Source organism: Canis aureus, chromosome 15, assembly GCF_053574225.1.
Source record: "Canis aureus isolate CA01 chromosome 15, VMU_Caureus_v.1.0, whole genome shotgun sequence".
NCBI classification, from domain to species: Eukaryota; Metazoa; Chordata; class Mammalia; order Carnivora; family Canidae; genus Canis; species Canis aureus.
The window spans coordinates 27784767-27811462 of NC_135625.1; the positions used below are offsets into that span (position 1 = coordinate 27784767).

General features: G+C 33.9%; 1 protein-coding gene across 5 annotated transcripts in view; it reads right to left on the bottom strand.

The window, feature by feature from the left end:
* Positions 1–26696, bottom strand: part of TUSC3 (tumor suppressor candidate 3) — a 223199-nt gene that overhangs the window by 104724 nt on the left and 91779 nt on the right. For all 5 annotated transcript variants that reach the window (XR_013352777.1, XM_077848949.1, XM_077848950.1 and 2 more), the window contains exon 3: positions 3378–3495. Coding sequence is in view for 4 of the 5 variants with exons in the window: in XM_077848949.1 (XP_077705075.1) it covers positions 3378–3495 (118 nt within the window). In the remaining variant the exon portion in view is untranslated. The remainder of the gene's footprint in view (positions 1–3377; positions 3496–26696) is intronic.

Here is a 26696-nt window from a genome sequence, read left to right on the forward strand (position 1 = left end):
AGGTTCAATAGTTAGAAAAGAAACAGCATTAAAAATATTTTAGTAGTTCTCAATAAAACATGTACTTCCCTACTTTTGTACATTATAATTCCCCATAATAACCACTAACTGCTACAACTTTTATGCATTTTAAAGTAACTCTTCTTGCTAAGCCAGGGGCTAGGTTTTAGAAAAGACAAAGCAGTTCTATATTCAGAATTCTGCTGAATCTAAATTAACCTGAGGAAACAATCTTGATGTCAACTTTCATATCCATGTCAAACTTAAAAAAATAAACTTATGTATAAACATACAAAAGAATTCAAAGATTATATTTAATGATGTATCTACATGGCTATACACTGGCAGCCTATATAGTTAGTAGTCAGCACACAAAGTTTGAATCAGTTGCCCAAATTTTTAAGATAGAAAAATTTCATATAAAAATTCATATTTGGATTTCCTCCTGAAAAAACAGGTCTAGTTAAATGCATTTGGCCTGCATTTGCTAACCATAGCTGGAACAAGCTATAGCCCTCTGAGGTCAAGTCTGTCTGTTCCAGCTTGCTGGAGTCCTCATCCACACCATACAGTTTCCTCAACAATGAGACCAACAGTCAGCTCCATAGTGCTTTGCTGATTTATTTCTTACAGTAGTTAGAAGAAAAATGAAATAGCAGTATTTCCATTAAAGATTTATTTAAAAAAAAGACTAAGACTTTAATAAAATAGGAGAGAAGATATGTAATTATGCAAGTGAAGAACTAATGTGTTTAATATGTTAAGAATGTACCATAATGCAACTAAGTGAATCCAATCTGCTCTTTTATGTAGTTTACAAATCTGGCCAGGATAGATATTTGGGCTTGAAGCCTCTGCTTTAGAAGACTGGACCTGGATAACCATTTCCTAATATGGCAGAGAGGATTCAAGTATATAAGGAATAACATTTCACCTGATAATCACTAAGGTCAATTCTCCTGAGATTCCATGGAGACCTATAAATTACTTAAAATAATATTTGGTTCTTATAGTACTGTAATTTTTCTTTGTAACATTTGAAATTACAGATAGTCCCTGACTTATGATAATTCAACTTACAATTTTTCAACTGTACAATGGTGCCAAAGTAATACACATTCATCAGAAACTATACTTCAAATTTTGAATGCGGATTTTTTTGTGTGCTAGTGATACACAGTACAATACTCTCTCATGATGCTGGCCGAGGGCCTGAGCCACTGCTCTCAGTCAACCATGCAATTATGAGGGTAAACAACTGCTACACTGACAACCATTCTGTATCCATACAACCATTCTGTTTTTCACTTTCACTACCATATTCAATAAATTACAAAGATACTCAGTATTTTAATATGAAATAGGCTTTGTGTTAGATGATTTTGTCCAACTGTAGACTATTTTAAGTATTCTGAGCACACTGAGGTGTAGTAAGCTAAACTATGATATTCAGTAGGTAGGTGTATTAAATGCATTTTGACTTTCAATATTTTCAACTTACAATGGCTTTATCAGGATATAACCCCAATGTAAGTTGAGGAAAATATGTACAAATGTATATGTGTTTTTTATTATTATGATGTTATTACTATCAGCTCCCTGATCTGTAAGTTCTTTATGGGCAGAATTATGTATGTCTTTCTCATGAGCCATTGCACCTACAGAGTATAGACAGTCAATAACATTGCTGAACAGGTGAACAAAAAGAAACATCTCAAAAGGCAAAATAAAGTTCTAGGGGAAGAAATAAGTGAAGAACATTAACAGGAAAGACTAAGAATAAAGGATATTGAAGACAAAAAAAAAGTTTCTCTTATTTAACTAGCAACTGGCAAAGAGGAATGAATAATTGATCTGGAAACAAGTAAGCAAAAATACTTACTAATGGCCCATTTATAATTAATGAGCTAAATTCTTTACAGAATTAAATGCTTTTCAATGGTCTAGTAAAGTATTATGCCAAAGAATGTCACATGTAAGAAAAATAAAATAGACCAAAGTAATCAATGCCAGGTACTACAATAAGTTTTACATTTGAAAGCACCAATCATGTAGTGATAAATACAAAATATTAGTCACTGTAGGGTAACAGTATAAGAAGAACAACTCTGGGAGACAGATTGCTGAGCCCTGAATTACACTAACTTTGTAAACTTAGAAAAGTAACCTCTTCATACCTTAATTTCCTTATTTGTGAAATGAAGATCACATTATTTTTCTCACTGGATTGTTGTAAAACTAACTGAAAGTGTATACATTAAGTACTTCAAAGAGTGCTTGGATCATGTGCACTTAATAGTAGCAATGATGATGACACAACCCATGACAAAATTGATGACAACTAGCATCCTTATGCCACAATTCATTATCTTGCTCTACAGACAAGACTATGTAAATAAATGAGAATGTGTTAGTCTGCTTGAGTTGCTGTAACAGAATACAGACTGGGTAGCTTAAAAAATAAACATTTGTTTTTGCACAGTTCTGGAGGCCGGAAGTCCAAGATTAACATGCCAGTAGAACTGGTCTCTGATGAGACCTCTTTTACTGATTTGTACATAGCTATCTTCATATGATGTCCTTATGTGGCCCTTTTATAAAGACACCAGTCCTATTGGATTAGGGTCTCATTTTATAATCTCATTTAACCTTAATTATCTCCATACAGCCTCCATCTCCAAATACAGTCACTTTGAGGTTATGGCTCCAACATGAGTTTGAAAGGGACACAATTCAGTCCGTAACAGAGAACACTTTTATTTATGTATTTATTTTTTTTAAGACTTTTTTTTTTTTAATTTTTATTTATTTATGATAGTCACAGAGAGAGAGAGAGAGGCAGAGGGAGAAGCAGGCTCCATGCACCGGGAGCCCGACGCGGGACTTGATCCCGGGTCTCCAGGATCGCGCCCTGGGCCAAAGGCAGGCGCCAAACCGCTGCACCACCCAGGGATCCCAGAGAACACTTTTAAATAAATTACTTAATACTTTATATCTGTCACATTGGAAGAAGTGAGGGTTAAATAAAACTTACACTGAATTTACATAAATTTCATAAATTTGTGCAAAATATCACCTAAACTCAATACAGTTAAATATTGAACTAAGGACAATCCATGTAAACTACCACTATATGCTTGAAAAAATGTATTTCCTCTATGATGTAAAAGTTAAAATATGTCTACCATACTAACAGCACAAACTATGCAATGTAAAGATAGCATTGGCTAAAATCATTTCAATCACATCACAGAATTTATTATAACTATTTTGTGTTTCTTTACTTATTCAATGAATTGTATTTGTATTCAACTAAATGTATCCACTATAACCAAATTTATTAAATATATTAGCAAAATAGGATGTAACTCTTTTACCTGTTGAAAAACATCTGTTCCCTCATCATAGTCCACCATACTGAAGAAAAGTTTGTTGCAGAAGGCAGATGAATAGCGCCAGGAGTTAGCCAGTATTTGATATTCTTCATTAGCTTGCCTGATAAGGAGAATGGAGCAGAATAAAAACATATCAGTACTCAAGCATTAACAAAGCTGCTAATAAAACCAGTAATTCTAACATGAGGGTTAGCTAATTTCTGTACAGATTGTGAGCACTGATTTTATATTTTCATATGGTTGTAAAAAATTTGCATACATCACATGTGAAAATTATATAAGATTCATATTTTGTTGTTCCTAAAGGCTTACTGTGCCACAGCCACACTGATTCATTTATATTGCTAGGACTGATATTGTGCTATTTAAGGGCAGAGTTGAGTAATTGTAACAGAAAGTATGTGGCCCAAAAGTCTGGCATGGCCCTTTAAATAATTGACAACTCTTACTCTAGTAGAGGTTTGTGGCATCCCCTATATATATATAATTTAAATCTTCCAATGATTTTTGGTAAAGGACACAAAGCAATTTTTAAGAATATGGGCAATTCAGTTTAGCAGAGGGAAAAAAATAGGAATTTTAAAAATTGTAAACAAAGTCATACTGCATCTTTATATATGCCATTTATCTAAAAATGCATTTACACTCATAATTACTAAGGTAATTAGTAAAAATAAGCAAAAATTTCTCTGATAGCTAAACCAAATGCCACAAATAAGCCCACCTCTATGAACATTATTACCTGTTTTGAATTAATCTCTATTGGACATTTTGTTGATTCTCCAGATAATAAAGCTTTATATTTAAGTGTAGGATTGGAGTAGAAACAGAGACATGACGTTGCTAGGAAGGATGTAAATAGAGTTATAAAAACAAGCAGCAACAAGTGATCATTAAAATATGTCTTTAAAAAGTGTGTTACCTCTGTATAATTGAGAAAGGAGTTGATCTCCTCCCTCTCCTGAAAATGGAAGAGATAAAAATGTATAATCTCATAATAACACAAAGACTTGGAGTAGAATCAGCAAAAGATAAAGAGATTTCAAGAAATACCTGGAAAACAGAAAGCTAGAGGAAAAATTTTGATAGAAGAAGGTACAATCACAAAGTGAGATTTCAGTGCAGTAAAGAGTTAGGAAAAAGGCTGGATTAAGAAGCAGCAGAGTCTGGAGATAAGAAATGGTACTCAGAGATCATAGTTAAATTTCTTTACTTGGAATAGAAGACCCAAACTCTTGCCCCACTCCCAACCAGTTCCAGTGTTCGCCTTTCTATTGCTAAGTGACTGGGCTATCAAAAAAAAAAAAAAAAAAAAATCACCTATGTGACTGAGGAAAACCTGACACAATTAAAAAGTGTTATTTCCAGGCTAAAAAAAAAAAAAAGTGTTATTTCCGATTGTTATAGATAAAAAGAAGTTCGGAGGAAAAAAATATGTAACAATGACAAACGATGAGCTTGGGATTGGATTAGTAATTACCAACACTAGATATTGGCAGATAATAGAACAATTCCTTCAGAGTTTTGAGAGCATGCCACTTCAAGGTAGAATTCTGTATCAAGCCAAACAATTAAGTTTGAAATAAACCCATTCTCTGAAATGTAAGGAATGTGAACTTACTTTCAGATATAATTGACAGAAAGGGAATATGAATGAAAAAAAAAAAGAGAAAACCTGAGAGTATAATGAAAAGATCTAAGAAAGGGAGAAGGGCGACTAGAATTATGGTTAAGGTATACAGGATATAAGATGTGTAAGAAAACTGATCCAACGAAGAAGCAACAAAGTACAAAATAGAACATAACTTTAATTGGGCTTTAAAATAAAAAGATCCTAAAAATCATTAGAATCAGTAAAAGATGGAAGATACTAAGACCATACATAGTATATAAGACATACTAGGACCAGAAAAACTACAAGAAAAATGACTATAAAAGTTCTAAACAAGATGCAAAAATTAAAATGTATCATACTTTTGGCTAATTGGAAATGAGAAAAATTTGAATACAGAATGTAAATGCTATCAACTTTTATTTTAAAGATTTTATTTATTTATTCATGAGAAACAGAGAGAGAGAGGCAGAGACACAGGCAGAGGGAAAAGCAGGCCCCATGCAGGGAGCCCGATGTGGGACTCGATCCCCGGACTTCAGGATCACGCCCTGATCCGAAAGCAGGAACAAAACCGCTTAGCCACCCAGGTGTCCCATTGCTATCAACTCTTGATGACAGTCAACAGGATTTGACAAGTAAAAAAGGAAGGGGAAGAGGCAGGGGGAGGGGGGGGTGCTTACTAGTGCTTACTAATCTTCATGTGACTAATTAGAGAATCAAGAGAGGTCGTCTATAGATCATGGACAAGAAACAGAAGGATGCTACTTACTGCTAGAATAATAAAAGAACTAGAAAGCTATAAAAATGAGAGATGAAAGAAATGAGAGATGATTAAATCCTTATCTATTATAGCAAGAAACATCAAGATTACATTTGCTTTATAAAATTTTGTTATAAGGCTAACATTTAGAGATATGAAGAAAAAAGTCACCAGAGGAAGAAAATACAAAGAAATAATAGTGATTGCCTGTGCCCAACCATACATGCGGAAGAGCGCAAAGGCTAGAAAGTGTAGTTGTTCACTTGAGGCTCTTTTTATTAACAAGGAGCACATAATACTGCCGTGATTAAAACATATTTAAAAGGGTTAAATACGAAAAGGGCTATAATCTGAGGTCATTTAGTATAAAGACCTCAAGGGCATCATTTTATTGGACCACAGTACATTGTAAGGATCAGCTTAAGACTGCACTGTGCTCAGTACACAGAATATGTTCAATGAAAATGAACACAATCTTTTAAAGCTTTGGTGGCTAAATAAGATTTAATTTACTATAATTCACTGAGAAACTATTTACTGAGCACTTAATAGCAGTAACTAAGCAATCTTCAAGGTCTCTGCTCTCATGAGGTTGATATTTTAGTAAAGAGACATATAATAAACCACCAAATAAGCAATTAAAATCTACAACATACACTGAGAAAATAATATAATACAGAGAATGGTATTACAGAAAATAATGGAGTATCTATGTAGATGGAATATCATGAAAGGTTTCTCAGGTAAGAGTGACTCTAAAGCTCAAATCCCACATCACTGAAGCAAGCTGGAGATAAACATTTCAGGTAGCACGAAGAGCAAACACAAAGGCCTAAGGAGGGAAACGACTTAAGATGATGGCAAAATGAAGCTGTGACACAAATCAGAACATGCTCTGTTTATAAGAGGAATACATGGAGAATACAGAGCTTTTGCCCGCCTTTATTTAAAACAATGCCTCACTGCTACAATAAAAACAGTAAAAACCAGCATAAGTCTTAAAATCTGATTTGAATTTTGTCATATGGAATATAATTTTACCAGCAAGTATCTATCAATGATTTTTAAAGAAGCACTCCACACAGTGAATTGGCACCAACAATTAAGTAGGTCTGAACATCTCTGCATACTAATAAACCTCAAGAGAACAATGGTACCTTTAGAAAAAATCATTACGCAGATAACATCACAATTTTTAAAAACCAGTATAATTTTACACAAAAGAACATTTTAACTTCAAAAAACTGGAACTAAGGGAAAAAGCAAATCAGCAAAAACTGGCCTTCTTGTGACAATGATATTCTAAGAAATGAAAACGCTTCGTTCTGAAAAATATGAAGAAAACAATAAAATTTTAGTATTCTTACATCTGTGTATAATATTTTATAGAACGATGTAGCACAGGAATAATGTTGAGTTTCTTTCCCTCATAATGTTGTAACCAGCCCAGACCCACTGGAATCTACTAAATATACATTCATGCATTCATTAATTCACTCCACAAATATACATTAGTGCCACCAAAAATTAATGTAGGAGCAAGGGCTCTTATATTAAGGAGAATACAGTTCAGTGAGAAAGAGAGGCCTCATACAAGTATGCTCAACATTTCTGATAATCTTAAATACTCTGAAGAAAACAAGAAAATGTGACAAAGAGTATTGAGGAGTCAAAGAGGATAAATTAATTTTGCCTTGAAACTCTGTATTCCGTATCACTCCACTTTTTCAACTGAAGTTCCCAATTAGCAACTGTAGATTCTATCTTGTGTTCCAAAGTCTGAGTTACCCACTGTCTATGTAAAGAGAAGACAAAATGGCCAAAACAGAAGACAAAATCCTCCATACTCTGGCCGCAACTTAGATCTATGATTTATGTCATATGAACATGTCATACTTAAAGGCTTTCTATTTTATGACATCTCATGTTCATTCTTCAAGTTTAAATCCTTTGCTTAGAATGTCCTCCCTTCTTTCAAAACCTTGCTCAAAAACTTCCTCTCCTTTGGAAGTCACTTCAAATCCCTATGTCCACAGTATTTGTTAAGGCAACTGCCCAAAATGGAAATTCTCAGCTAATGCATAGCACTATTTATTTTATCCACATATCTGTTCTCATCCATGTTATATTATTAATGCATTCATTGTTCAATGGCTGGGGCCTACTACAGAATATGGATCTAACAAAGGCTTGATAATGGTGATAATGAATAACATACTTTCCTAAAAAGTCAATACAGCATATATACCCTAAGTATCACTACACTGGAGATTCTGAATTCTGCAATGAAAAAGCCCACTTAGGTTTACATTAAGGTTAATGTCTCTTTTAAGGCCAATTTACTATACTGGTGGTCTTGGAAGGAAAAAGAAGAAATATTTTAAATCTATTTACATCACAAATATATGCTATTTACCAAAGGAATAGTCGTCATGACTTGAAAGGTAATAATGACTAACTCATAAATCTAACATCATCTAATGATTAAGTCATTATTTAACATCTAACATCATCTAAAACATCATCTAACATAATTCATAATGTTAATTTCATATGCAAATATGGAACCCATATCTTAATCTTCAATGATGTTTACTCATCATTTTAATATGTGCTGCAATAATAAAGAAGTATAACTAACAATCTCCACCTTTAAGAGGCTTCTTAGAAAAATGAATAGAAACGCACTAATACATAAGTAAGGTACATACCGTTGACCCTTGAACAACATGGGATTGAACTGCAAAGGTCTACTCACATGCAAATTTTTAATACAATACTATAAATGTATTTTCTCATCCTTATAATTTTAATAACATTTTCTTTTCTCTACCTTTATTATAAGAATACAGCATATAATACATATTACATAGAAAATACTTGTTAACCAATTGTTTGTTATATGTAAAGCTTCTTTTCAACAGTAGGCTATTAGTAAGTTTTGGGGGAATCAAAAGGCATGCACAGATTTTCGAATGCATGGGGGGAGGGTGTCAATACCCCTAAATCCTGTCTGTTCAAAGATCGACTGTATGTTAAAAAAAAAAGAACACAGATTTTAAGGGTGATATATACAGCATATAGAAGAGAATGAGGTCACAGTGGACTGGAATCATTGGACAAAGTGTGAATGTGAAAATATTCAGAAAAGAATGGAAGGGCTAAAATTATAGTAAGAAAGGACATGAAGGGAATATTAAGGTAGCAGAAGCAGTATAAAAAAAGGATTACCCAGCCTAAAATGTGTATTATGTATTTCAAATAACAGAATATAAGCTTCATATTAGAAAATAAGGAAAGAAGAGACTGGAAGATTTCTTCTAGTAGACAGATAAATAGGACTTTGACTTTATAAACAGTCAACAACTACGAGTGTTCTGAAAAAAGTGTATTGTGCAAAATACTAATTTAAAAAGCAGTATCGGGCAACAGTGTGTACTATATATTGGAGGAGGAGAAAATAAATGTTTGGAAAACACTTAGAATGTTACTATTGGTCTAGCTGGGAAAATATAGGAGGCTATTAAATAGTAAATAAATGAAGTTACGACCTATTTTTTACATATTCTCCTTTGGAATCTAGAGCACCAAAACCACCAAAACATTTTCTAGACAGGTTGCTTCTACTTAATATATCTGGCTGAGTGAGATATATATATATATATCGAGGCTATCAAGGAAGGGCTCCAAGAAATCAGAAGACCCAACCCCTTCATTTTATAATTGGGCAGACAGGCCCAGGAGGGGGTGTAACTCTTCCAAAATTGAAACCTAAGAGCATTTGTTGTTAGTGTAACTGAAACACACTCACATTATTCACTGCTTCTTGAGATTTCAGCTCAAAATGTCACCTGAGCATCAGCTTCCTTAACTACCCACCCCTTACAGGTCACTGTCACAAATCACCTTATTTACTTACTTGCTTATTTATTTTCACTTCACACTCTATCATTTTCACTTGAATGCTAGTTTGTCTTTCTCACCTCCCCTAGTTTGTCTTTCTCACCTCCCCTATATATATATATATATATCCACCTGGGTGGCTTAGTGGTTAAGCATTTGCCTTCCGCTCAAGTCACAATCCTGGGATCCTGAGAAAGAACCCATGGCAGACCACCTGCTCAGCAGGGAGTCTGCTTCTCCCTCTCCCTTGGACCCTCCCCCGCCACCCTTGCTTTCACATGCTTACTCACTCTCTCAAATGAATAAATAAAAAATCTTTAAAAAGAATACATCTAGCTGAACAGAGAATTCCAGAAGCCAAGCAAATTACACTTCTTCAACATAAATATAATACTTAGAGAAAATTTAATACTGACAGGGTCAATGGGGACTTTTTTTTCTGTTGGGTGCAATTCAGTAGCAACAGCATCAGTGAACAAATCTGTCTGTCATGAAATAATTCAATGAGCCTGAGAAATATGTATTTCAATGTTAATGATACCTACTCATAGTAAAAAGGACTCCTTAGAAGGAATGTACCCTAAAAACTAAACCCAGTTCTCCAAACTTAACTCCACTTTCCCTTTCCACCCATATTTTAACTACTCAATGCTTAAGAGATAAACAGAGGAATCCTAACTAATGACAAAGAAATTCACTGGTTTCTTGCATCTGTCTATGTTGGTTTAGACGAACAAGACATCACCAGTACTTATTAGCACACTTCAGACCTCACTGCCATCTGAAATTGAAAGGTGAAAACCACAAATGCTATAAGCACTCAACTGTTACCTAAAAAAACTATTGTTTCAGTAGTTCAGAGGAATATTACAGGCCTAATTTTATGAATTTAAAGGACATTGTAAATTCTTCTAATATATTAATATGCAGCCTGAAGAGGGCAGTCAAGGTGCATCAAAATATCCAGAAGGGCTTAGGCAATAACTTCAGGGCAGGCTTTTTCCTGTTAAATCTATTATACATTAAACCTTCTTAAATTTTTTATTATGGGAACAAGTAAAAACATCACTTAATCCAAATGTTGTAACTTTTTAATGTTATAACCCTTTTTTAAAAGGTTATGTAAAACTAAAAGGGATTATTATTAACTCATCTGTAGCTGTTGATATTTAATATATTTCCCATGATGAATGGAATTTTTAATTTCCTTAAAGGGATTATTTAAAAAATATGGTTTCTCTTTTTAATGTTAATCAAACCTCCTATAAGGTAACAGATTCTTATCAAAATTTCAATGTATGCCTTTTGGAGTCATATAGTTATGATGACCTATCTATGTATATAAATATACATTACAAAGTTATTCCAAAGTATTTCTTCATAAAATCCCTAATTAACCAACTTCTGTAGACAATGACATAGGGAGAGAGATGTGATGTGAGAACTGCCTATTATTTATGGTTGTAGTACCCTGAAAACAAACAAACTGGTAAAAAGCACAATATACAAACATTTTAACAGAATGATTTTCCTCTGGCTGCACTATACATTCCCAGGACCCTACTAAATATACCTCAACTCTTCAATGCTTCTGAAGAGTTGACGTATCAACAGTTCAATACTATATTGTAATTGACTTTGCATAATCCATACTTGGTAAGATAAATTAAAGAAGTTGTGTCCATCATGTTCCATGTTTCCTATGCATCTATTTTTTTCCCTTTATCAGACCTAAGTAGATTACTTCTCCTTGGAGGGATCCCTGGGTGGCGCAGCGGTTTGGCGCCTGCCTTTGGCCCAGGGCGCGATCCTGGAGACCCGGGATCGAATCCCACGTCAGGCTCCCGGTGCATGGAGCCTGCTTCTCCCTCTGCCTGTGTCTCTGCCTCTCTCTCTCTCTCTGTGTGTGACTGTCATAAATAAATAAATAAATAAAATTTAAAAAAAAAAAAAAAAAAAAGATTACTTCTCCTTGGAAAACAACTCTAACATGAGATATGTGATTCAAACATGTATCTCAAGGCAAAATTGTATATGAACATAAGAGACACTAAACTGCATATTTATGCATAATTACCAGTTTATAAGTCAGTAAAACTTTTGTTCTCAAAAAAAAAAAAACTTTTGTTCTCTTTAAAAAATAGTAACAATAACATAAAAATGCTTAGAGGTTGTATCTGAAGAAGACTGATACACAATGTAGTAAAGAAACAAGCTGATTCATCCACTATTCACTTAACAAGGTTATAGATTACAGATACAAAAACTGTAGTATATATTTGATCAATATTTGTGGAACTAACAATAAAGAATCAACAGATGGATGAATAAATGGATGAAGTAATACAGTGTTTGGAAGAGGTAAAAGTGAGCAGAAAGACACAGGCCCTTGCCACTAGATATGCCCATTTATTAGGGAAATGTACATATAGTTAAATAATGAATACAAAACAACAAATAAACAAGTTTCGAAAAATGTAAATCTTGTTTACTTGCCTAGGAATTTTTATAATATCCAAAAATATTCGAATAAAAGAATGCATTTTCATCACAAAACCTAACAAGTTAAAAATAGGAAAGCATTAACTTGTAGCATAAACGCCACAGGATTTCTGAACATGTGATAAAGAGCCTAGCAGATGCAGCCCTTAGAGAATTTTGTTGAAATGAATCAAAAAGGCAGACATGAGATTAAAAACACCGTGTTCCATGAGATGGGGATGAGGTGTTTTCTACCTAACCAAAAGCATCACCATCACCAGTAATATCTATAGTTTACCGTGTGCAAGAACTCTTAGGTATTTACACCTCTCTCACTTAGTCTCCACAAAGCCTTATAAGACAGGTACTAGTCTTATCTCTGTTTCACTTGAGGAATCTGAAGACAGAATCAACTTGCCTCTGTTCTATGGCCAGGAATTATCAGAGACAGCAGAATTTGAACTCAGATAAGAGGTTATAAGTACACCTATAGCTATAACAGAGATACAAACTCAATTCTCAGAGTATTGACTCTGACCACTTGCATCAAAAATCATCTGGGATTTTTTTTCTAGAACTTATTTTTTAAGTAGTTTTAGGTTTTTGACAAAATTGGAGGGAGGAACAGAGATTTCCCATATAATCCTTTTCCTCCAGACTCCCCCACTGTCAACATTATTTACCAGTATTGTGTGTGTGTGTGTGTATTTTTTAACCATGAATGAACATACACTGACACATCATATCACCCAAATTCCATACTTTACCTTGGGGTTCACTCTTAGGGTACATTCATTCTTGGGTGTGGACAAAAGTATTACAACATATACCCATCATTATAATATCTACAGAGTACTGTCACTGCCCTACAAATCCTCTGTACTCTATTCATCTCTCACCACCCACTCCTGGCAACCACTCATCTTTATTGTCTCCATACTTCTACCTTTTCTAGAATGTCACAGATTTGGAATTACACCATATGTAGCCTTCTCAAATTGGTTTCTTTCACTTAGTAATATGCATTTAAGGTTCTTCCAGGTCTTTTAATGATTTGACAGCTGAGGTTTTTTTTTTTTTTTTTTACTCTTGAGTAACATTCCATTGTTTGGATGTACCAGCTTATCTGTTTACTTACTGAAAAACATTGCTTCCAAGTTTTTGGCAATTATGAGTAAAGCTGCTATTAATATGTATATACGTTTTCATGTGGACATTGTTTTCATTTTCTTTAGATAAATACCAACACGATGATTGCTATCATATGGCAATATTATGTTTAGTTTTATAAAAAACTTTTCCAAAGAAGCTCTACAATTTTGGATTCCTACCAGCATCGTATGAGAGTTCCTGTTATTTCATATCCTTGTTAGCATTTGGTGTTCTCAGTTTTTTTAATTCTGGCATTCTAATACATGTGCAGTGGTATCTCATTGTCATCATAATTGTTATTTCCCTGATAACATAGGATGTGGGGTGTCTTTCCATATTCTGAACTGCCATCTGTATATCTTCTTTGGTGAGGTGTCTGTTAAGGTCATTGGCCCATTTTTGTGTGTTTTCATTCTCTTAAGAATACTTTTAATATATCAGATAATAGGAGCTTTTTATGAGTCTTCTGCAAATGTTTTTCTCCCAGTCTGTGGCTTGTCTACTAATTCTTCTGATATTGCCCTTTCATACAGCAGAAATTTTTCATTTTAATAAAGTCCAGTTTATCATTTATGATTTATTTCAGGAATCATGTCTTTGGTTTCTATCTAAAAAGGTATCACCCTGCCCAAGGTCATCCAGGTTTTCTCCTATGGTATCTCCTAAATTTATAGTTTTGGATTTTATATTTAGGTTTGTACATTTTAAGTTAATTTTTGTGACAGGTATAAGGTCTGTACCTAGATCCACTTTTTTTGCATGTGGGTATCTAGCTGTCCCAGAACCATTTGTTAAAGAGATTATCTTTGCTTCACTGTGTTGCCTTTGCCCCTTTGTCAAAGATCAGCTGTTGATGGAGATCTAGTTCTAGGCTCTATTCTGTTCCACTGATGTATTCCTCTAAGCTTGGATCAAAACCACAATGTCTTGATTACTGTAGCTTTAGAATAAGTCTTAAAATTAGGTAACGTCAGTTCCCAACTCTGTTCTCCTTCAATACAGTGTTGGCTATTCTGAGTGTTTTGCCTCACCGTATAAACTTTAGATTCATTTTATCAACATGCACAAAATGATTTGATGGAATTTTTTTATTGGGATTGCAATGAGTCTATAGATCAAATTGGGAAGAACTGACAATAAATATTGAGTCTTCATGTCCATGAATATAAAATATCTATTTATTTATTCTTTGATTTCACTCATTACTTTTGTAATTTTTCTCATATACATCTTTTACATATTTTGTTAGAGTTATACCTTAGTATTTATTTCATTTTGGGGGCTGCTTATGTAAATGGTATTGTGTTTTTAATTACAAATCTCATGTTGGTATACAGGAAAGCAATTGGCTTTTGCATATTAGCCTTGTATCATGAAATCTTGCAATAATTGATCATTAGTTCCAAAAGCGTTTTTGATTCTTTTCGGTCCTCCACATAGACAATCATGTTGTCTGTAAACAGGGATCCCTGGGTGGCACAGCGGTATAGCGCCTGCCTTTGGCCCAGGGCGTGATCCTGGACACCCGGGATCGAATCCCACGTCGGGCTCCCAGTGCATGGAGCCTGCTTCTCCCTCTGCCTGTGTCTCTGCCTCTCTCTCTCTCTCTGTGTGACTATCATAAATAAATAAAATTTTTTTAAAAAATTTATAAAAAAAAGACAATCATGTTGTCTATAAACAATGACAGTTTTATGTACATCTGTACACATTTTATTTCCTTTCCTAAGTTCTCACCTCACCTTTATTTATTCCTTCTTTGATGTTCTTCCTTTCTTTATATAGACACAAGTTTTTGACCTATATATTTTCCTTCTCTCTAAAGAACTTCTTTTAAGGCATTTCTTACAAGGAAGGTCAACTGGCAACAAATCTCAATTTTTATTTGTCTGACCACATATTTATCCTTCACTTGTAAAATATAATTTTACAGGGTGCAAAATGCTAGGTTGTCCTCCCCGCCCCTCGCTCCCTCTCAACATTTAAGTACTTCACTTCATTCTCTTCTTGTTCACATGGTTTCTGTGAAGTCAAATGTAATTTTTGTTCCTGTGCCTCTACAGGTAGGGTTCCCTCTACCCCCACCCACTCTGCCTTCTATTAGGAATTTGTTTTTAGAGTTTCTATTGTTTGAAGATGATATGCCAAGGTGTAGTTCATTTGGAATTTATCCTGCTTGGTGTTCTCTGAGCTTTCTTAATCTGTAGTTTGAGATCTGATACTAATTTGGAGAAATCTCAGTCATTGATGTTGCAAATCTTTCTTCTGTTCCTTTCTTCTCCTTCTGGTTATTTCCATTATGCATGTATTGAAATTTTTGTAGTTGTCCCATAGTCCATGGATATTCTGGGTAGTTTTTGTTTTTTTTCAGGCTTTGTTCTCTCTGATTTTTAGTTTTCAAAGATTCTACTCATATATCCTCTAGCTCAGAGATTCTTCCCTCACCCATGTTCAGTCTACTACTATAGTCCATCAAAGGATTTCTTCATTTCTGTTAAAGTATCTTTTATTTCTAGCATTTCTTTTTGATTCTCTTAGGATTTCCATCTCTTTACTTACATTGTCCATCTATTCTTGCATGCTGTCTTATCCATTATAACTCTTAGCCTATTAATCACGGTTGTTTTAAATTCCTGCTTTGATAATTCCAACATTCTTGCCATATCTGATGCTTGCTTTGTCTCTTCAATTTTTTTTAACCTTTTGTTATGTCTTGTAAATCTTTCTTGACAGTGCCAGGGAAAAAGGCACTGCTATAAATAGGCCTTTAATAATGCAGTGATGAGATGTGAGAATAGGGAAAGTGTTCTATAGTCCTATGATCAGGTCTCGATCTTTTAGTAAGCCTATGCCTCTGTACTGTGAACTTCACAACTGCTTTTCAGTTTTTTTCTTCTCCCTTAGACAGGATAGGATGGCTAGAGTGGGGTGGAGCTGGGGTATTTCCTTGCTTTCACACAAAACACTAAAATTGACTGGAGTTGGGTATTCTCCTTTCCCAGGTCAGTTAGTCTCTGATAATACTCCAGCAGGTTAGAGTCTGGTCAACATATTTCCCCTAAGAACAGACTTTTTTTTAAGAACACAGTGCTCTGGTATAGTTTAAAATGGTTCCTTACCCCTCTACTTGCTAGAAGCCTGAGTGACTTTTCTCTGATACTTACTGCAGCAATCTGGTCAAGCTCCTAGAGATAAACCTCATAATACTATGGGGGCTCCCCATGACTAGAACCCCCTTGTTTTGTTTTTTGTAACTCTCAGAGTTTATGCAGTGAACCTCCAGCAATTCAATTACAGTTTATATTTTTCTATCCCGGGACTGGTTCCTACAGGGGTTTCTGCTCATTGGTCTCTGTGCTGGTAAGCTAAGACTGTACTTTCTTTCCCTTCCAATTTTGGATCTCTTGTAAATCTAGGAAGAATTGGTTTTTCAATTCAACTTTTTGTTTGTTGATAGGATGGAGTGGTAACTTCCAAGCAAGCTCATCTTACACAGAACTGGAAACCCAAAATGGGCTGTTTTTTTTCTTTTTTTTTAAATACAAATCACTGATCACATAACATGCTAAATTAGTCAGATTCTATTTAGAATGTCTTCCAGAAATATATATTTTAACCAGGTTTCCAAGTATATTTTATGCACACAAGTATGAGAATATCTGAGAAATGAACACTAAAAAACAATGGAAAGGTTTCTGAGATGAAGTACTTTCATCTGATGCTATACTAGTTTCCCCCAAAAACTTTAAACATTAATGTATGTTTAGAAAGGAAAACACTGTAAAAGTATAATAACATGCTGTAAAATAAAGCAAATATAAAATTAACTATAACACTCTCAACTTCCAAATAATGTAATACTACTCTTATTATTATCCTTCTAGCCAATTAGACAATATATACATAGCACTTGAATTCTGAAAATCTGGACTTATATACTGGCATTACATTTCATAATATGCTAACTTGGAAAAAATCATATATTCTTTCCGTTAATTTTTTCCTTTGTAGCATGACAATAATTCCTGAATGTCATGAAATTAAAAGCATGAGATATTACAACATCTTTAGTAAATGGCAAAGGGTTATGCAAATCTCAAAGTGTTTGGCATCTAGCTTGAAATCCATTGACCGCATTTTCAAATTTCATCTTTAGCTATTTCTCCTCTTACTCTATACCAGGCCAGAAAGTTCTCTTTTACTTCCCTTAATAAACCAGGCTTACTTTTGAAACTGAATTTTTTTCAGTTTTGCTCTTTCTTCCTTCCTTCTCTTCAACCCTATCTTTTAGACAAGGAGCATAGACATACTTGGCACACACATCACACAGACATGTCCAGGGCATGGGAGCAGATATACATTTCCTGTGAATTCCTACTCATCCTGCAGATCTTACTACCTCAATTATTATTTTGCAAAATAGGCCCTGTTTAAAAATATTTATTTGAGAGAGAGAGAGCGAAAGAGAGCGAGTGGGGTGTGTGGGAGGGAACACAGAGAAAGAGGGAGAAGCAGACACCTTGTTGAGCAGGGAACTCCATGCGGGGCTCTGTCCCAGGATGCTGGGATGGTGACAAGAGCCAAAGGCAAATGCTTAACTGACTGAGCCACCCAGGCACCCCAATAAGCCTTTTTACTAGACTCCAATATTAATAGATAAAACCAGGGTCCTCTCACACATCCCTGTACTTTTTCTTCATGGTATTTATGAGATAGGTAATTATAAGGTTAACTGTGTAACGTGATACTGTTCAGCACCTCAACTAAATTCTGAGATCAAAGAGAGGGGCTGGGTCAGTTTGTTCACATTACCTCCTTAGTATCCAGCACAGTATCTATACATAGTGACTGTTCAATAAATATTGGTTCAAAATAAATTAAATGTCAGGATCAATATAATATTGTATCATCACACTAGTATCCAATTCCATGGGAAAAAGCCCATAACTTTATAAAGATTCTTTTTATTGCCAGTTCTATTTAAGATTCTTAAGAGAAAAACAAACTTTATTCTGCAGACCTGAAAAATGAGAATTTATATTAAAAAACTAAGATGAATATTAAATATATAACTTCCTTGTCAATAGTGTTAAGAAATACTTCATAATTATTCAAAGGTTGTGTACATTGAGGGACTTCAAAACCAACCCCGGTTCAGATATTCACAAAAAAAGACTCACTGGATTTAGCCTCTAGTTATATTCATTATAGTGAAAGGTTAAGATTTATTACAGTGGAAGATTACAAAGCAAAATCAGCAAAGGTAAAAGGCATCTGAAACAACTCTGAAAGAAACTAGATGCAAGCTTCTAAGAGTAACTTCCAATGGAGTCATGTGAGACTCACTTGATTCCTTCAACAGCGAGTTATGATAACTCATGCGGAGTGATGTCTATCAAAGAAGCTTATTAAAGATTTAGTGTCCAAGGTGTGTAAGGAGGGCTGGTCATTGTAGATACCATCTGTCTAGCACAGACCAAAATGCCAGACTCTCAGAAGAAAAGCAGGTGTTCAACATAAACCACACTATTTGTATAAAGAGTTTAGGCACAGTGAGTCACTCTTACCAGTTATGGAACTGCAGGAACATCACTGATATTCAAGTTTCATACACCAATGAATAACTATACTTTTGAGAAAGGCCTTTCTAAGAACAGTAATTTCAAGTCTGCTACATTAGCATGTTTTTGCACAAGTTCACCACCTATGCAAACAAAATTAGGGAATGAGTCATGTTGTTCATTGGATTTTACTCACAAAGATGATAATCTACTACAAAGAATAAATCTGAAGCTATTATAATTGACAAAGTACTGGACTATACAAATTTATTCCCATGGGACCAAGCCTCCTATGCTTCTAAGAGAATTATTTACAGACGAAGGTAGGGAACATAACAAATAATAAACTATATTTAATATATTAAAGGACTAACATCATAAAATCATGGATTAAAAACAACATGGATGTTATAATTTGTGAACATGAATTTATACATATAATATTCCTAGCTTTACAGAGAAAATGTACTTTATTTTGAATGCTTGAGAATAGCTATCAAGATTACAATTGTATCATTTCAGTTATAATCTTCATAAATAAAGCTTAAGGAATAAAATGCTATTTTACAGCCTATTTACTTTCATAACTACATAACAAGAAACTTTTCAATGTGTTTTTTTTTCAATATGTAGTCAGTTTCATTGATGAGATGAATCATCAGTTTCATTCAATAAAATCCTTAGTACATAGAAAATGCAAAACTCTTAAAAGGTATGTGATCCAGCATTAGCACGTCAACATCATATTTGTACAATAGTTTTTCCTTCAAAGAATTTTTTCACTTGTATGCAGACTCCAAATTTTCCTAAGATTAAGTCTACCTAGAGTTCCATTTTCCTGTCAGATAATAACAACCAATAGCTTCTAAAAACTGCAGATCTAATAGAAGAGAAAACAAAACTATTCCTCCCTATCACATAACTCGGATAGAAAGAAAACTAGAGAATGTGAAGGCATATATAGGTGGGGAGATTAATATCTACAACCTCAGATACCCATGCAAGAACAGGAAGGAGAGAGCATAAAAAAGAGAAGAGAAATCCTCACAGAGGTGGAATGCAAAAAACAAACAAAACAAAAAATACAAAAACCACTAAGAAAGAAAAGATCTTACCTGAATGAGGCAATATTGAGAACAGGTCTAGGACCTGATGGATAAGAAAAGTGGCTGCTGGCTGATGGAAAAGAGGAGGCTTACAAGTAGGCAGGAGCAAACACAGCAGTCTTAAGAATGCATCACTTTCTGGTGAATGAGAAGCAACAGAGAAGAGGCAGACAGTCCTTAGAGGTTTGGTGATACAGTGACAGGGAGAAGCAAGTTATGAAAAGTACAAGATCTATGGAAACATGAAATTATTTCAGAATCAGAAGATGCTACTGCAAGAAAAAAAAAAAGGAAAAAAGGTAAAGAAGAAGACTGCTGTGGTTCAACCTATTCTGGTTTTATAAAGAGAAAAGGGTAGTACCTGAATTAAAAATTTTAAAAACTGGTATTCGAAGGGTTCCTAGCTGTCTCAGTCAGTAGAATATGCAACTTTTAATCTCAGGGTTGTAGGTTTGAGTCCCATGTTGGGTGTAGAGATTACTTAAAAATAAAACGTTAAAAAACAAAACAAAACAAAAAAACAGTAAGCTACTCAAAAGTCTCACCATTGCCTCCAGGTATAAACTTATTTCTAGTCTAGAAAAAAAAAATTTATTTATTTATTTTTTTTTTGAAAAAAAAAATTTAGAAGCAGCAAAGAGCCAGCAGCATCCATGCAGTACGACTATAAAAAAGAGAACCAAAAGAGCATAATCCTTCAACTGATTAAAAATTTACCTGAAAAGAACTCCATGAAGAGAAAAAAAAAACCATAATATTCCAACTTGTATTAGGCATCATTAAATGAGCAGTTGAGGACATAAAAAATCTCAAATCAGAAATTGAAAATCTCAAAATAGAAGTAAATAAAACCAGGAAGATGTTATGTGAGAGCTGACTAAAAACCAATACAAGGAAAAAAACAAAACTGAACAAAACAGAATTCCTGTAGAAATGAACACTGCATTACAAGGTGCTCAAAAAACAGAGTTGACTGAAACTGTAATAAAGGACACTATTGAAAAGAATTTAAAACAAGAGAACAAAAAGAAAATAAAAATGAAAAAGCCATGATATAATTCTATCTTGAAATCCCTCAGTACCATGGTAAACTGTACCTAAGGATGGGTCAGTCATAAGAGAGCACTTAGTATTTAATGTTTAAGAAAGCATATAGCTTCAACCACAGCAATCAGATAAGAAAAAGAAAAGGCATCCAAATCAGTAAGAAAAAGTAAAGATGTTACTATTTGCAGATGACATGATGCTATTCATAGAAAACCCTAAAAACTTCACTCCACTTATTAGAATAAATTAATTCAGTAATGTCCCAGGATACAAAACTAATACACAAAAATCAGTTCCATTTCTATACACTAATAATGAAGTAGAATAAAGAGAAATTAATAAAGCAATTATATTTACAATTGCACCAGAAAGAATAAGAAATCTAGGAACAAACTAACGTGAAAAGACCTGTACTCAGAAAACTATTAAGACATTGATGAAAGAAACTGAAGGCAACACAAACAAATGGCAAGATATTCCATGCTCATAGACTAGAAGAATTAATTTTGTTAAAACATCTTTACTATCACAAGCATTCTACAGGTTCAATGAAATTCCAATCAAAAAGCCAATAGCATTTTTCACATAACCAGAACAAACAATCATCAAAATATGTATGGAGCCACAAAAGACCCCAAAGGACCAAAGCAATATTAAGAAGGAAGAACAAAGCTAAATGTATCATAACCTAGATTTCAAGATCTACTACAAAGCTATACTAATCAAAACAGTATGGTACTACCAGAAAAACAGACACATATATCAACGAAAAAGAACAAAGAACCCAGAAATAAACTCATGAGAATATGGTAAATTAATCTACAACAAAGAAGGCAAGAATATACAATGGAGAAAAAACAATTTCTATATACAAAAGAACAAAGCTGGGGGAACTTGGGTGGCTTAGTTTGTCTAGCATCTGCCTTTGGCTCAGGTCATGATCCCCAGGTCATGATCCCCAAGTCCTGGGATCGAGCCCCACATGAGGATCCCTGCTCGGCGGGAAGTCTGCTTCTCCCTCTGCCCTTCACCCTACTTGTGTACTCTCCCTCTCTGTCTCTCAAATAAAGAAATAAAATCTTAAGAAAAAAAAAGAAAAGAGCAAAACTGGACTTTCTTATACCACATATAAAAATAAGCTCAAAATGGCTTAAAGATCTAAATGTAAGACCTGAAACCATAAAATTCCTTAAAGATCATATAGGCAATAAACTCTTGAATATGGGTCTTAGCGATGTTTTTTTGCATCTGTCTCCTCAGGCAGGGGAAACAAAATAAAAAAGAAATAATTTGGATTACATCAAAATAAAAACCTTTTACACAGTGAAGGAAATCATCAAGAAAACAATGTAACAAACTGAGTAGAAGAAGTTATTTACAAATGATATAGCTGATAAGGGGTTAATATCCAAAATATATAAAGAACTCACACAACTCAACATCAATAAAACAATCTAATTAAAAATGGGCAGAGGACCTTTCTCCAAAAAGGCACACACATGGGCAAGAGACACAGGAAAAAATGCTCAACATCATTTATCATCAGGGATATGCAAATCCAAATCAAATGAGGTATCACCTCATACCAGTCAGAATGGCTAATACTGAGAAGACAAATAACAAATCTTAGTACGAACGCAGAGAAAAGGAAACTCATACACTGTCGGTGGGCATGTAAATTGATGCAACCACTGTAGAAAACAGAAAATTTTTTGAGGTTCTTCAAAAAATTAAAAGTAATAATATCATATGACCTAGTAATCCCACTTCTGAGTATTTATCCAAAGAAACAGAAAACACTAATTCAAAAGGATATATGCACCTCTATATTCACTGAAGCATTATTTCCAATAGCCAAGGTATGAATACAACCCAAGCATCCACTGAAAGCTGACTGGATAAAGATGTCATACATATAAAATGGAGTATTAGTCTTAAAAGAGAATAAAATATTGCCACTCACAACAACATGGAATATACTAGAAGGTATTATGCTAAGTGAAACAAAGACAACTACAATATGATTTCACTTATATGTGTGCAATCTAAAAAACAAAATAAACCAACAGAGAACAAACTGGTGGTTGCCAGAGGAGAGAGGGTTGGAGATATGGATGAATTAGCTGAAGAGGATTAAGAGATACAAGTTTCTGGTGATAAAATAAGTCCTGAGAATGAAAAGTCAGCATTAGGGGCACCTGGGTGGCACAGTCAGTTAGGCATCTGACTCTTGGTTATGGCTCAGGTTGTGATCTCAAGGTCTTGAGATTGAGCTCTATGTTAGGCTTTGTACTCAGAGCAGAGTATGACTGAGTTTCTCTTTCTCCCTCTCCCTATTTCTCTCAAATAAGTACATAAATCTTTAAAAATAAGTAAAAAAAAAAAATCAGGTTTCAAACATTCTTTAAAAAGTATAGCACAAGGAATACAGTCATATACATATACATATTGCAATAACTTTGAATGGTGGTGGATGGTAACTACACTTATCATAGTGAGCATTTTGTAATGTATACAGATGTCAAATCACTGTCACACACCTGAAGCAAATTTATTATATGTTGACTATACTTCCATTTCAAATTTTTTAAAAACTGAAAAAATAAGAAACAAAGACATTTTGAAGACAAATGTAAAACTTAAATATGAACAGTGTAACAAGAATATATCACTAATGCCAATTAATGATAATGAATGTCAATTCTCTTGAAAGTTATAATGTATTCTGATTATTTAAGATAGTCACTTTCCAAAAAGTTGCATAATGCAGTATTTAGTGGTGATATTTCGTAATGTCTAAAAGTTATAGATATATTTGGTGATATGGAACACATTTTTGACCTGTACTTAAAAGAAAGATGAAAACAAATGTGGTAAAATGGTAAAAACTGGTGAATGTTGGTAAATGGTAGACTGGTATCTCTGTACTACTATTTCAATTTTTGGTAAGTTTGAAATTTAAAAGATAGGGGACTAAAGCTGGACTTGTAATATGGAAATGGAATTTGGAAATATGGACAATATAAAGAGCTCTAAGAACACTACATGTCACACAGATAATAAGAGTTCATTGAAAACACAAAAAGTTGGGATTATATAATCTCAGGACAAGACACCTAGGAAAAAAAATTAATATAGTAAATTATATACATGCTTTCACTTAAAAAAATTAGACTAGATAGAGCTCAGCAATAACCTGAGACCTTCATTTATATTCTCTAGTCATGGATTCAATCAAACCTGAAACAGTTCTCATTACTCAAGCCAGGTAAAGAATGTGTGAATGGCAACAAAGTTTGCCAGTCTTTCTCAAAGAAGTGAAATACTCTGTCCAGGAGCCAAGCATTTGAGGAAAACTTAAGAATTAAGTCTATAGGGGCAGCCCAGGTGGCTCAGCAGTTTAACGCTGCCTTCAGCCCAGGGCCTGATCCTGGAGACCCGGGATCGAGTCCTACATCGGGCTCCCGGCATGGAGCCTATTTCTCCCTCTGCCTGTGTCTCTGCCTCTCTGCCCTTCTTTCTCTCTCTCTCTCATGAATAAATAAAAATTCTTTTAAAAAAATTCCTAAGAATTAAGTCTATAGAGAAATATTATCTAAGGAAAAGAGGAAATGATAAGGTTTGTGGTCCCAAAACCATTTATAAAGCACTTACAAGTCCATTAAGTTACATACAAGGGTAATTTGATTTAAATATAATTTTCACCTTCTGTGTTCACTTTAGAATCTAATCTCCTAAGAGATGTAACCTTACTGTAGTAAAACAAAAGGCTGATGAGCTCTTTTCCATATAGTATTGGCCACCATCTAAATCACCAGTCCTTGTTATTAGATCTGAATGAAAGTTTTTCATGATCTAATGAGTTTAAGAAATGCTGGCTGATAGATCTCTACCCTATGATTAATAATCTTAGGAACACAAAATCAAAATGCAAATTACAGTTCACAGGTAAAGGCAATGATGAACATGTACACTTAAGGGAAGCATTAAATTCTAATAGCTCTGGAGTTCCAAAATTCAACCCTGACAAGTAAGCTGTATGACTTTGGATAAATTATAATATTACCTGTCAGCTTTGATATTCTCATACATAAAATCGGTATTTTTCTCAGGCCCACCTTCTTGACTAATGAGAATGACATGAGATACTGTATATAAATGACTTAATATTGGACCCCAATAGTTTATACATAATAAATAATTATGTTTAGAGGAGGAAAGATATTATCCAGGTAACATTCATGTGTCAATATCATAATTTATTCATGTACCTTTTTAATATACCTTTGTAATTGCTAACTTTTTTCACTTACTGAAGTCCAATAACACACTAATCTCCAACATATCACCAAACATTGATTATAAATGTACCCTACTTTATTCTACATGTACTTTTTAATTTTCCTTCACTTGAAATTTTTTTCCTGCATCTACTGATCTACAGTAATAACCTTAGAAAAAGATATTCTGTTCCAATAATTTTTAGTGAATTCTGGAAGAAATGACTAACTTTGTGATAGAATACATCTAAAAGATTTAGCAATTATAGGACATATTCCCTACAGTACAATTTGATAAAGGAAGTCTCGAGTTAACACTTACGGGAGGTGAGAATTGTACTGAGTACTCTTAATTAACAACTTTATTTGGCCAAGGAGTTTGATATTAGCATTGAGGAAGGTGAGAATTGAATTCTGAATGTGAATAAACTAAACTAACTGTGTAAAAAGGAAAAGCAGAACGATTTGGTAAGGAAGCCAATAGCTCATTCATCAGCCTTTCAGCAAAGAAAAGCAACTGGAAAATCTAAATGAGTCAACTCTAAAAGAAAATTTCACTTTTTCTTTAAAAAAAAAAAAAAAAAAGAAAAGCAAAAACATCTCACAGAAGAAAGCACTAAGATTTTTAAAGTATAGCTATGAAAAAAATTATAGCTATGAACTTCTCAACGATTCTATAGAATTATAAAAATTATAGCAGTACTATAAAAATGGTCCAAAATTACAATGACAAAGAAGGATCTAGGAAAATTCAAGTTCAAAAAAAAAAAAAAAAAGATGGCTGCTGATGATGGGTGGCCTTTCTCAATGAAATAGCATCTGCCTTTGAGGCTTAATTGTGAATAGAGAAACAAAATTTGAATAATTTTTCTTGAAAAATTTTTTTGAAATTCTTCTACTTCATCATAGTTGTCACCTTGGGATCTGTTTGATCCACACTGCCCACTATCTTGGCTCTATAGTACTAAGAGTACTAAGAGTACTATAGAGCCAAGAGAGTACTCTTAGTACGAGTACTAGTACTCTCTTGGCTCTATAATAGATCCGACTACTGCTCAACCACAACTATTTAACAAATCTTCCTTTGGGATTTATATTGTCCTACAGTATACATTTGTCATCCTCATCTAACAAAGCCCAAGGCATCCCTCTATCAGCTCATGTAACTTTTTTTTCTCTCCAGCAGTTCCTGAGTAATTTAAATAAATGTTTATAACCCAGACATTACCACAGCCTTATAGTTCCTCAAGTATCTCTACAAGATCAATAATTATACTTCAGCAATTTACTTATTTAAAAAAAAATCTTTTATAACTATTTCTTAATTTTGAATCCCACTCTACTTTTACACAAAAGCTGGTTTTCTTCACTCATGTGAAAATTTCACTTTATTACA